The sequence below is a fragment of the Tachysurus vachellii genome, chromosome 2, assembly GCF_030014155.1.
Source record: "Tachysurus vachellii isolate PV-2020 chromosome 2, HZAU_Pvac_v1, whole genome shotgun sequence".
In the NCBI taxonomy this organism is placed as follows: Eukaryota; Metazoa; Chordata; class Actinopteri; order Siluriformes; family Bagridae; genus Tachysurus; species Tachysurus vachellii.
The window spans coordinates 37,345,504-37,358,565 of record NC_083461.1 but is presented as its reverse complement, the minus strand read 5'-3'; the positions used below and the strand labels follow the sequence as shown (position 1 = coordinate 37,358,565).

General features: G+C 41.5%; 3 protein-coding genes across 5 annotated transcripts in view; all 3 read right to left on the bottom strand.

Annotated features, from left to right (window-relative positions):
- Positions 1-2,345: 2,345 nt before the first annotated feature.
- LOC132858401 (CD209 antigen-like protein D) lies at positions 2,346-3,342 on the bottom strand. Its single transcript, XM_060888726.1, has 3 exons — positions 3,106-3,342; positions 2,752-2,963; positions 2,346-2,668 (listed from the first exon to the last, which is right to left on the bottom strand). The coding sequence occupies exons 1-3, from the start codon at positions 3,316-3,318 to the stop codon at positions 2,527-2,529; spliced, it is 567 nt and encodes a 188-aa protein (XP_060744709.1). The 5' UTR covers positions 3,319-3,342; the 3' UTR covers positions 2,346-2,526.
- A 1,658-nt stretch (positions 3,343-5,000) lies between these two features.
- Positions 5,001-12,376, bottom strand: LOC132841916 (C-type lectin domain family 4 member E-like). Of its 3 annotated transcripts, XM_060864564.1 has the most exons (6): positions 12,302-12,376; positions 9,597-9,692; positions 8,578-8,841; positions 7,311-7,453; positions 7,110-7,216; positions 5,001-5,586 (listed from the first exon to the last, which is right to left on the bottom strand). In XM_060864564.1, exons 2-6 carry the CDS (start codon positions 9,616-9,618, stop codon positions 5,445-5,447), a joined length of 678 nt encoding a protein of 225 aa, XP_060720547.1. In that variant the 5' UTR covers positions 9,619-9,692; positions 12,302-12,376; the 3' UTR covers positions 5,001-5,444. The 3 variants fall into 3 exon arrangements, with proteins under 3 accessions (XP_060720547.1, XP_060720546.1, XP_060720548.1); XM_060864563.1 differs by lacking the exon at positions 12,302-12,376 and having other exon boundaries at positions 9,597-9,746; XM_060864565.1 differs by lacking the exons at positions 8,578-8,841; positions 12,302-12,376 and having other exon boundaries at positions 9,597-9,746.
- Positions 11,071-13,062, bottom strand: part of LOC132858392 (centrosomal protein of 135 kDa-like) — a 38,794-nt gene continuing 36,802 nt past the window's right edge. The window contains exons 5-6 of the mRNA XM_060888714.1: positions 12,467-12,481; positions 11,071-11,484 (exon numbers count right to left, since the gene is read on the bottom strand). Of these exons, the coding sequence (XP_060744697.1) occupies positions 11,071-11,484; positions 12,467-12,481 (429 nt within the window). The remainder of the gene's footprint in view (positions 11,485-12,466; positions 12,482-13,062) is intronic.

The following is a 13,062-nucleotide window of genomic DNA, read 5'->3' as shown; positions in this document are numbered from 1 at the left end:
CCCAGCGGAGCTGTTCCAAGGCTGATGGTACGAGGGGGAGAGGGTACCAGAAGTTGACTGTTATGTCATTCAGCACTCGGTAGTCAATGTACGGACGGAGACCTCCATGCTTCTTTTTCACGAAGAAGAAGCCTGAGGACGCCGGGGAAACGGAGGGTTGGATGAACCCCTTCTTGAGCTCCTCCTCGATGTAGTCATGCATGGCCACTGTTTCTGGCTGTGATAGCAGGAAGATTCTCCCTCTGGGCGGAGTTGTGCCAGGTAAGAGCTCTATGGCGCAATCGCCGGGTCGGTGTGGCGGCAGCTTGGTAGCCCGTATCTTGCTGAAGGCCTTTGCGAGGTCCTGGTATTCTGCTGGTTGTTCGGGGGTGTTGGAGGCAGAGCACACAGTGATTGCGGTGTTGAGTTGAAGGAGCTCTGCTGTGGACCGCCGATGTTGGACGCACGCTTCGTCCCAGCTTGAGATTCACAGGTCTTTCCAGGAAATGACGGGGATGTGGAGCTGAAGCCAGGGGACACCCAGAATGAGAGTGTGACGCGGAGAGTGGATAATGTGGAAACGGATGAGTTCTTGGTGGTGAGGCCCCACCTGCAGCCGGAGGTCCTCTGGGATGCGTGTAATGCGGCCTTCACCGAGCGGCCAACCATCTATCGCCTCCACTGCCAAGGGGGAAGCACATGAGGTTACTGGTACGTCGTAAGCTTGGGCAAACTCTCCTGACATAAAGTTCCCTCCGTCACCGGAATCGATAAGAGCGAACAGACTAATCATTTCCCCTCGTATTTCGACTTGCACTTGAACTTGTGCGCAGCTTGGAGATCGGGGAGTGAGGAGAGCAGAACTCACCGAGGTGTTCCGCCTGCTAGGAGGTCTGGTGGGGCAGGCACCCAGTCTGTGTCCAGCTTCTCCGCAGTATAGGCAGAGATGGAGACGGAAGCGTCACGCTCATTCTTCAGACCTGAGGCGTGTGAGCTGCATCAGTTGAGCTGCATCGGTCGAGCTGCATCGGTTTGTGGTCCGCAGGTCGGGGCACGCGTGTGGTTCGGGTCGGGAGGCGTACGCGGATGCTCGACGAGTCCGCATTAGGTTGTCGATCTGTATGGAGAGGTCCATGAATTCCGACAGGTTCCTCCCAGGCAAGCTCGGGTTGCAGATCTGGGTTCAAGCCCTTGCGGTACAGCAATCTCAGGGGCCTCTCCTCCCAGCCTGCCTCGGAAGCGAGAGTGCGGAAAGCCAGTGCATACTCCGTGGCTGGACGGTCTCCCTGGGAGATGGCTAGCAGGCGCTCCTCCGCGCTCTCCCCCGTGGCGGAGTGGTCAAAGACGGCTTGGAATTGTGTGAGGAAGTGTTCGAACGTGACACGAAACCGCGGTGTTATTTATTAACAACTTGGAAACAGACAGGCAAGGTCAAACATGGCAGATACGATGTCGTAGGACAGGCAAAAATCAGAAACGAAAGGACAGGCAGGAGGTCAGGGCAGGCAGCAAACAATCAGAGAATCAAACATAGAAACTAAGTCAAAACAGGAACTAAGACAAACAGGAAACGCTCAGAATGACTGCTAGTGTAAGTCGAGACTTCGCACTGAGGTCAAGTTCAAGTTCGTATTCATACACGCCGGCTGATAGGAAACAGGTGGTGCAGCAATTAGACTTCGCGATGGGTGCTGGGATGTGTAGTCCGGAAATGGGTAATATTCCGGAGACGCTTCTCTCCGTTGCTGGTCGGGAAGTGAGGCAGGTGCGCTGATCGTGATCGTGACACATATGGTCTTTTTATATCTGCATGTCTTCGAATATGAAGCTTGAAATGGTCTTGATTTTTTTTGTTAAACTTTAATTTTACGTTCTTTGTCTTTGTTATTATCTGGAATTAAACTGTAGATCAATCAAATGAAAGTAAATGAGAATTCATTTTCAATTTTTTTAATATTGTATATAAATAGTATGTTGATTTGCTATTTGTGTAATAAATATACACGAATATAGACACATATACATACAATAGAAGTTAGTAAAGTTGTAATGCAATATTGCATGTGGTGCGATGTAGCGACGTGGGTTTCCTTAGTTCTGCTCTGCAACAACGAACAATAGAAATAGAACGATAAAAAAAATAGTACAAAATCTACTAGACCATATAAAATCTAATAAAAATCTAGTGACATATGTTTATATTTATTGACATGCACTGTATGTAAAGTAAAAAATAAACACAGCACACTATATGCATTTAAAGTTCTGCTTTTATTTTAAAACATTATGATGTAAAATAAAATCTCAATCCTTACAGTACATTGAGCATGGTGTAATAACTGTATTATGATTATTACAAATGCAGTAATTATTATTGAAAACTCATTATTATTACACATTTCTTCACAGTTTTATAAAAGCAGTGAAATCCAAATACAGGAAATTAAATACAGAGACCAACACAAAACTGGTGAGCACTGTCAAGGTGGGAAACAGAACAGACTGTAATGTGAAACAATGATCGTTTGTGGTGGCCGTGACACAACCTCACAAATTAAATGCGTTCATTTCACAGATAAACAGTAAACGATCAGAGCATGATCTGTCATTCCAGCTTTTACTGCTGCCCAAAATCTCAACACAGTCCTCATCGATTTTACCATGATTGGGTTCTAATTTGTTCCAGTGCCTGAAATTCAGAGATTCAGATTAATCGGTGCTCAGTTGCCTTCACAAAGTTTAGCTGTTTAGACTGAGTTTATGATCTCTTACCCAGTTTTCAGTGTTGTTCCGTCCACCCATTTCCACACCCCCTCCTTCTCTCTGTCACTCAGACCAATCCAAGCTGTTTTACTATTTAGTAGCCATTTAGGGATGGACTGCAAAGGACAGCAGAATATCTCAATATATGTAGGTTTGCTCACTCTCTCTCTCTCTCTCTCTCTCTCTCTCTCTCTCTCTCTCTCTCTCTCTGTCTTACTCTCTCTGTCTTACTCTCTCTCTCACTCGCTCTCTTACTCCCTTACTCTCTCACTCTTTCTGTCTCTGTCTCGCTCTCTCTCTCTCGCTCTCTTACTCTCTTGCTCTTTCTGTCTCTGTCTCTTCCTCTGTCTTTCTCTCTCTCACGCTCTCAAACTCACTCACCGCTTCCTCTTTGTTGTCTATGATCACCAGGTCTGCCCCTCTGTTTCTACATTCCTGTCTGCTCTTAGTCCAGTTCTCCTTCTCAGTAGAGATGTAGTAAAAACTAGAGTTGAAGTAGCTCCATCCTTGTTTGGTATACGTTTCTGATACGTTTTTTTCTCTCTCCCATTTGATATTAACAAGATGATAATGCATGTTACATAAAAAAGACTCGTCCCATAAATGTTAAATAAATTGGCATTACAAAAACCTTATGTTAATATATTTCCTTTGTTAAATAACACAAAAATTAAATGTAGAGAAAAAAGTGAATTCATATAAAGAGGTGATTAACACAAAGAGTAACATCCATCCAATCAGATTTGAAAATTAAACAACGCTGTGGTTTAATAAACTTTATCACATTAATAGATTAGTTTTGGCAAAAAGCACTGAGCTGCAAACCCTGAAATGTACCAAATGTAGTGTTCCTGAGAATTTGCTCACCAATATCAGACAATTTTCTCTGAAGTCCATCTTTCTCCTTCTGTAAGTGCTGTCTTTCTAAAGTTAGGTTGGTGTAACTGGTTTGTAACTGGTTGTTTTCTGTACGCAGGATATTGTTCTTGATCCCCAGCACTGTGATCGAAGTCAGCAGGAGAACACACAGCAGCAACAGCACACACATTGCAGTCAGTGTATAAACCCTGCTCACCTTCTTGTCTTCTCCTAGAGTTCAATGGACACAAAGACAAATTTTCTATAGTTTAATTCAAATGTTCAAGCAGTTGCTATAGACACAATACCTTATTAGAATGAGTACATTACAATGAAGCTGCGATTTGAATCACATCCCAAAATTGTTATAGAAAATGAATCAAGAGCTCAACAGCTTTGTGGTAGACTTTCTGATCACCATGGAACTAAAGGATCTTCTTCCTTCCTCCATCTATTTTGACATGCATTACTGACCTTTTTGTTTCATTCTGTAGCCTGTTTTTTTTTTTTCTTTTTTTCAGGAATCGCTCTCAGCTCACAGCTTTGAGAAGCATAAAAGACATGGGGAAAAAAATTATGCAAAAGATACCTAAAAGTTGCGTTTGACTTCTGTTTATGTTCTCCAGATCTTGAGTGCATTTCTGCTCCCTGATGATATCCGGTATATCAGGGGATGTGTGTGTCCCTGCAATCAAACATAATCATCAAGAAATGTACAAGAGGTGATGTAAATGTACAAGAAAATGAAAGAAACACATTTAATAGTATTAAACGCTAAAACATAGATTTTCATGTACTCACTGATTTCCTTTATTAACTCTTTTAACTTGAATTAGTTTCTTGTTGTTTTTTTTTTACCTGTATGTTGGGTCTTTGTGTTGAAATTCTTCAAGTCTGTTTTGGGATCATGATCTCGAACGGCGTCTGCGCTCTCATAGATTTCCACCACCCTCTCAATGCGCTCTCCTCTCTCCTCAGTGTAGTTCACATAATCAGCAACCTGGGACATTATTATTTTTATTACACGTTATTATTTTTAATAACTCACTAAAATAGAATTATATTTTAGCTGGTCTTCTGTGCAAAACAATGTGGCACACTGATTGTGTAGGCATCAGTTAGAAACTTTAAACAATGTAGTATTTCGACATAGTGAAGTCTGTGGAATAGAGAAGTCATTGTTGTCATTATTATTGTTGTCAGAGACTAAACTAGTACACTTTTTTTATTTGAAAACAGTTCCCAGATCCTAAGATCCCAGATCCTAAGACCCATTGTGCCAAGCTGAACTTCAGCCACTGACTAAAATAAGAGAAAATTGTTTTAACGTTTTATTTTATTTCAGAAGAACTCAATATTTAAACAGTTGTGTTGTGTTAAATAATAAAGAGTCAAGTGCATGTGCTAAACATGGTTTTTATTGAAGGATAAACCAAGATACAAAGCATCCGATGAGCTGTGAGGAAAATAGATGACAATGACTAAAATGAAGAAAAATCAGTCTTCAAAACAAAACCGGGACATTTCCTTTATAGAAACTGCTGGAGTGAAATGGATGTCAACATGAAAAAAGTATTAATTGAATATTTATGACAGAAATCAGTAGAAATAGTCCTTAACTGACAACATATTTATGTATTTATTTATGCATTTATTTATCTGTCTATCTGATTATGATGAGAAAAACAGTACCATACTAAGCAGTTGGTCAGCATTTGAGACAAGCAGATAGGAAACAGCTACGAGTTGTATGTAAAGAGAGCTACAGGATGCTTTAACTGCTAAATACTTTCAGCACCTTTAGTTTGTGAGCACCTTTTAAATAGTCTCAACAAACCTTACCACTATAACACATTTTTCTCACACGTCCAATAGAACTTAGTTGAACATTGCGCATCGTTCCAGATTTTAATTTTCAAAGCACCCAATATCTCGACGCAGTCCTCATCCCCATACAAGTTATTAGGCTCTCCCGCAATCCAGAACCTGAAATTCAGAGAATCAGACTCAACCCTGTTAGACTTAATAACAAAAACCTAATTTGCCTTACAGATAAGATAAGATAAGATAAGATGCTTTAAAACCCAGACCAGGGGTCTCATTTATAAAGCGTGCGTACGCACAAAACGGGGCTGGAAAGGTGCGTACGCCAGTTTTCGCGCAAAGGTTGTGATCTATAAAAAACAAACTTGACGGGAAAATGTGCGCACCTTTAAGCAAACTTTGAGACGTGCAATCGCTACTCATCATCGGTCCTAACTATTACGGTATTCATTACAAAACCGTCATGAAGAAGCATGTGTTTACTATAACATTTTCGTCTTAAATTTTCGCCCACAAATTAATTCTGTGATTTTGTCAAGGTGTTAACGATCAGTCTAATTGCTAGAAACATATAAATCCTCCAGTGACCCGGGTATGTAATGCTTCATGATGGCACTGCTGGCACTGTTGGAGGATTATGCCAATGGCAGAATAAGGAGAGAACGTCCTCACCACTCTGGGGTTCTTGGCAACCGGCTGTTTCCAGCGGGAATTGGCAGACAGGTAAATTATTTATATAAAAAAACTATAAGTAATCCTCAACTTTGTCTCTAAGACCTTTTTGTATATGAAATAATTCTATTGGAATCTATCATCTCACCCTATAGGTCTGGTATATCACAGCCATCCCTGAGTGTCATAATATCTGTCGTTTTGAATCGTATACTTAATATGGGTAGTCGCTACATCAGGTTCCCCTACACTGTGCGAGAACAGGCCGAAATTAAAATGCAATTTGCAGCAATGTCTGGTTTCCCAAATGTAATCGGCACAATTGACTGCGCTCATGTTGCTGTAAGTTCACATCTGAAAATGAATTTGCTTATGTTAATAGAAAGCATGTGCATTCTATTAATGTGCAAATCATATGTGACTCCAACATGACCCTCACAAACATTGTGGCACGCTGGCCTGATTCAACACATGATTCCTTTATCTTGACACATAACCGTGTAGGGAACAGACTAAATGCAGGCGCAGTACGTGATGGCTGGCTTCTTGGTGAGTTTAACAATATTAAAAAGTAGAAACTGTAACAATTTTGTTTTTAATATAATTATAACAATGTTGTTTTTAATATAATTATAACCTGCAGGCGACAGTGGCTACCCCCGAGACGCTGGCTCTTCACCCCATTTTTAAACACGCAGAACGCAGAGAAAACTCATTATAACAAGGTCCACTCTCGTGCCCGCGCAGTGATTTGCATTGACTATTTATGGTTAAAAATGGCCGTGTACAGGGCGGGATTTCACGTACGCACATCTGCGGGTGATCTGTGATTTATAAAGGGAACATTGCTTAGAGGAGTGCGTATGCATGGTTTTATAAATCGGAATTTTTTTTTGCCGTACGCCATTTTTGGCTTTTGGGCGTACGTAAACTTTTAGTAGGGATCCTACGCACAGTTTTATAAATGAGACCCCAGGTCATCCTACAGTATTTAATTTATCTCAGTCTCTTACCCAGTTGTCAGATTTGTACCGTCAACCCATTTCCACACCCCCTCCGTCTCTCTGTCACTCAGACCAATCCAAGCATGTCTAATGTCCAGGTGTAAAGAGATGAACTCCTGCAAAGGACAGCACAATATACTGTATAAACACAGTCTCTCTCTCTCTCTCTCTCTCTCTCTCTCTCTCTCTCTCTCTCTCTCTCTCTCTCACCTCTTCCTCTGTGCTGTTTATGATCACCAGGTCTGCCCCTCTGTTTTTACAATCCTGTCTGCTATCGGCCCAGTTCTCCATCCCAGTAGAGAAGTAGTAAATACTAGAGTTGAAGTAACTCCATCCGAGTTTGGTATACGTATCTGAGCACACAGTGGGAGACGTTACATCAAATAAAAAAGATTTGTACATGAATAATAACATGCTGTTTTTTTCCCAGGAATATAATCAAGAGATTTAACTGAAGTGAAATAGTTTCCAATAATAGCACATCGAGGAGGATTTGTAGGATTTTGTCCAACACTGTGAATTTTAATTATTAAATTATTAAGTTTACTTGCATGTGTGTTTATATTTCAAAGTTTTGTTTTATTTTTTCTCACTGTAAGTGGCATTGGTTTTCATTTGTTTGAACCGTTGTTCATGTGCAGGGTTGTGTGTGTAGGCGGAACCTTTGTTCGGGACGAGATTGATCGGAGGAATTTATTTATGTTGCGCATGTTCACTGCATGTGCCCCTTTTGGTTAGCTGTTGGTTTGTTTCTGCATGTGTTCTGAGCAATAGTGTGGATTACATTTTTTTTTTTTGAGGTTTTTTATTTTGAACACTGGATTGTACTGGATTGTCGGAGTTTAGCAGAGTTGATAATGTTTCGCACCCTTGGTAAAGCGGAGCGAGGTATGTTTTCTTTTTGTTATAATATGAATCTGGCTACGATAGCTTAAAGTTTATCACTTTGAAGTTTATGATTTTAATGGGTGTATGTCATTTGTTTATGTTTTGAATATATGTGTACTTTTCTTTCTTTAATTTAAGTTTCACAGTGTTGAGCGGTGGTGAACGGTGGATGCTTCATGTTAAAGAGTATGACTCGTGAACTGAAGACGTGTCCCAATAAATGATCTACACCCGTATAGAGACTCTCTGTTCATTTATCGAAGCCAAGGGTTGCTACACTCACTGATTTGTCTTTTTTTTTGTATGCTGCTTCATGACAAATTTAATGTTTTCACACACAGGTTTTATTCAATCACGTTTTTTCATGACACTAATATGCAAATAATAAGAATTTTCATCAGGCTTTAGGAACGTACAGTGTGAAACGTCAGATTATGAAGAACCGGGATTAATTGTTAACCCCAGGAATGAGTAGTGTGTTAGACTTCAAATAACAATAATTCAGGATTCTGTTTACACAGGGAAATATTTCTAACGTGCAAAGCCCTAATTAAAAATACTGACTGAGGATTTCAAGTATATTACCCACCAATCACTTCCAACTTCTTCTGTAATTGGTCACTTTGGTTTATCAGGTTGTTGTAGGTCATCTGTAATTTGTCCATTTCTCTAGTCAGATTGATGTAACCGGTCTGTAACTGGTCTCTCTCGCTTGTCCGATTCTTGAGGCTGGTTTGTAACTGATTGTTTTCTGATTTCAGGTTCTTGAATTTGACACCCAGCACTATGACCGCAATCAGCAGCGCAAACAGAGTAGTCAGGCTTTGAATTGTGCTCCGTACAGTGTTGAATCCTATAATGTAATCGATACAGACATGTGAATTGCAGTTAAACAGCACATTAATTATCTAGGATTATAATTTAGACCTAGTCAACCCGTTAAAACAATGACTTCTGCTTCCTCATAGCCCACTTCCTCCTGTCTTGTCTTAACCGTCTTTTTAGACTTCATATTCCTATAAGGGCTGATTTTTATGTTTTTATTATTTTATATTCGCCCTCATTGCCAGTCCTTACACTGAAAGCATCTAATCACACTAAGAAGAAGTCAAAACAATTTTATGACGTTTAAATAACTTTTTTTTACTGCTTTTTTTTATAATTAAATTACGTAGAACTGGTTATTTATCATTTATTTATAAATGTATATGATTTATTTGGATTAAGTACTATTTAATTAAAATCCACTTCTAGGTAAATATGATCCCTTTTTTGGAGTAATACATAAAGGAATAAAAGAGCAAGCTGTACCTCACCTCATTCATAATCAACAGGCCATGTTGTATACACAGAACAGAGCAGGAAAATAAAGACCTGTTGACTTTCCTGTTGAAGTTAGAGCTTTATTTCTGACTGTTAAAAAGCATTGACACTGAAACCTAAGTTTATTTAGGTTTTGTCACCATAGAAATGATAAGTATTGCCGCTAAACGCTTTCTGACCAATCAAATTAGAGAATTCAACAGTTCTGTGGGATAATGTTTTATTATTATTATATTTCAATCATTTGAATATTCTTAAAGAAACCTAATGAAAATGTATGAATACCTCTGCTCGAAGTTTGTCGCATCCTCTGTGTGTTTCCGACTCGAAAATCTCCCACACTTTCCGCCACAGTCTGAACACGCTCTCCTCCACCGCTCTCTGAGTAGTTAACATACACAGACATCATTAGAAAATAGATTTGTAATGCTTTCTATCTGCAGCACCACTGACTGTAGATTATGATGATGCGGTTTGCCTTTTGATGTTGTTTTAATAGGGAAGTCCTATGTGTATGAGTGTTAATGAGGAAGTCGTTAACCACCAGCATAAATGAATAATGTATCTGTGGTTAAGCTGCAACTGTTGCAGTGATCGTAAAAGTGTTGGGCCACTGTTATATTTAAGCAAATAATTGATGCTTGGAAGAAAAAATAACTTTACTTTTCAAAAATTTACTTTGTCATGCACGTGAAACAGGTTAGATCCAAATGCTGGTTTATTAGGCGATATCCAAAACAGGCAAGGGTCAAAACATCAGGCAAACAAAATCAAAGGAAATCCAAAAACAGTAGTCGATAATCCAGGCGTAGGTCAGGGCAGGTACCAAACATTCATAAACACGAAAAACAGGCAGTGTCAAAACAAGGCAAAAGACAGAACCGAATATACGCTCAGAATGCAGACCATGCTAACAATACTTCGCGTCATAAGAGAGTTCTGAGTGAGCTTAAATAGACCAGTTGATTACAAACAGGAAACAGGTGTGCTGAGCTGGTGGTGCAATGGATTGTGGGAGGTAGAGTCCTGATGAGAATGTGCGGCAAAGTCCTCTGCAGACCAGCAGAGGGAGCCATCATCGCTCTCATAACAGAGCCCCCCTAGGAGTGGATTCCAGACACTCCAACGTAGATCCGGAGGGTGGTGGAGTGGAGGCAGAACAGGGGGTGGGATGGTGGGCCTTGTCCATGTGGTGGTAGAGGGCAGGGCAGAGCTGGCGGAGCTGAAGGCCAGGGCGGAGCCGGCGGAGCTGAAGGCCAGGGCGGAGCCGGCGGAGCTGAAGACGGGACCCAAGACCAAAGCTGAGTGTGCGGCCAGGGAGGTGCAGCATGCGGCGCCAGAGACCATTGCAGGACTGGAGACCAGGGTGGTGCCGCAGGCAGAGCCGGAGACCAGAACAGGACTGGAGACCAGGGTGGTGCTGCAGGCAGTGCCAGAGACCAGAGCAGGACTAGAGACCAGGGTGGTGCCGCAGGCAGAGCCAGAGACCAGAGCAGAACTGGAGACCAGGGTGGTGCCGCAGGCAGAGCCAGAGACCAGAGCAGAACTGGAGACCAGGGTGTGCCGCAGGCAGAGCCAGAGACCAGAGCAGGACTGGAGACCAGGGTGGTGCCACAGAGTAACTAGGTAAACTGGCCAGCATCGCAATCCAAGGCAGTGCTGGAGGTATTCTGAGCCTGTAAACAGGGACAGAAGGTAGAAGGGTGGCCAAGCCAGTGAACTGAAACACAAGACAGATAACACAGGAAAATTGGTTGGTTCAGGCCAGGCAGAGTTCAGGAGGCCCGGAAATGACCATCTTGGGCCAGGCAGAGAGTTCATAGTTGGCCATCTTCAAAGATAAAGACATGCCTACTTTAATGCCAGGATCTCCATAGTGTCCATTAGAGTAGGACGTCTCGTCCTCGTTCGTGGATTCACTCACCGTAGGAAGCACCTGCTCAAAGGACATTGATAAAGACTCATCCACCTCAGTGGATTGTGGTGAGCTAACTTCAGCAGGCATTGAGTGTGTGGTGGTGGTCACTGTGGGTGATATATCAGGGATAATGTCCTTGAAAGAGCTCGGAGACGGGAAACTTGAGTGTTTCTCTTTAGAAGAACTGGAGTTGCTCTCGTGTGCTTTTGGGACATCCAGACTCTGAAGTCTTGCATGATGCTCCTTGCTGACTGTCTGATCCCAAGCACATCTTAGCTGCTAAGTTGCTGTGGTCACTGGAGGCCCAAGTTTCCTCAGGGGATATGTGGTATGGCGTATGACCAGCACTGTTTGGACCAGATTTTGGAGAACTCAACTCCAAAGTCTTTTCGTCTGGGCTAATGCAGACTTGGATGGATTGTCCTTCAGCAGGTGGATTGTCCTTCAGAGCACCGTCGACCCAACTAATCTCAGTGGGTGTAAGGTGCAGATTTACACTGTGCTCAGTCTTTGGATTCTTGATATTTCCAGAGGCCTCAGTGAACTTGACTGGATTCTGTATGTCATCTGTCACCCTAAAGGGAACCTCATCCTCATTTGGGTGACACTAGACAGTAAATAATGTCAATGAAAATAATGTCCTTTCTACAGTTTATACTTTATATATCAGTTTCCACTGTCTCAGACATTGCTCCTGCTAATTAAATGTCTGGTTCCTGAAGTGTAGACTGTGTATAGAAACCAAGAATAGTTTCAATAATAATGAAATAATCAAGAAAAAAAAAAAGGAAAATCTCCAAAAGAAAATTACCTGTGTGGCGGGGCGGTGGAGGGCAAGAATTGACACTAATATACAACTAAAAATTAGAGCAGACTACGCCACCCCGTTTCTGTAAACGGGGAAATTTATACCCAAAAATATAGCACACAGGTTCGTTACCACTGAACACAAGAGACGTGGATATAAATACAAAAATACTTTATTGAACAATAATTAGTTAAAATGTAGAAAACTGTTGACCAAAACAACGAAAAGAAGTAAAGAAAACAAAACTTTGCGGCTGAGGCTTACCAGTAGGGAGCTAGCTGAACAGTGAGTATCCTAAGACACACCACTCAAAACACTCACGCTCATACCACACCCACTCTAAGTGAGGGAGAAGCAGATATCAGATAGCAAAACACTCTGTGAGAGAAACACCACCACCACAGGGCCAAGGCAGCTAGCTTCCCTCACTGGGGCCTTCAGCTCCTGAAATAAACAAAAAAAGGAAAAAATAAGAACACAATTAGTTCAACTCACGTACAATCCAACAACTTGCATTAGAATAAGTTCAAACCATGAAGGGGAACAACAATGGACAATTTACTGGCCACAAGGGTCAGACAGAGAGATGTAAAGACTCAACTAGGTTCATGCCAAAAGCTCATGAACCTAGACATGCCATGGAGCAGCAAAAGGTGAAGGAGAAGAACAAAACGAGAAAGAAGAAATAAAGCCAACAATACAAGTGAAGACAGCAGGCTTCAAATTAAAATCACATGAAATACAAAAAAAACAAGTTACAAGAAGCTGAACTTAAAGCTGAAAAGATCTTTCAGCCAAAAGACTCAAAACAACATTAAACAAAACAAATAAAAACTTAATCTTCCCAGGTACGAGATATTACCCAATTCTTCCACGCCGTCCTTAGGAAGAGCGCAGATCAGAAAAAGAAACAAATAGATAAACAAAAACAAACACGCTGCTGGTGGCAATATAACAGCCGGTGGCGCTAAGCAAGCACCGTGAACGGTACAGCTCGCTTTAAATGACAACTCGGACTAGCTACT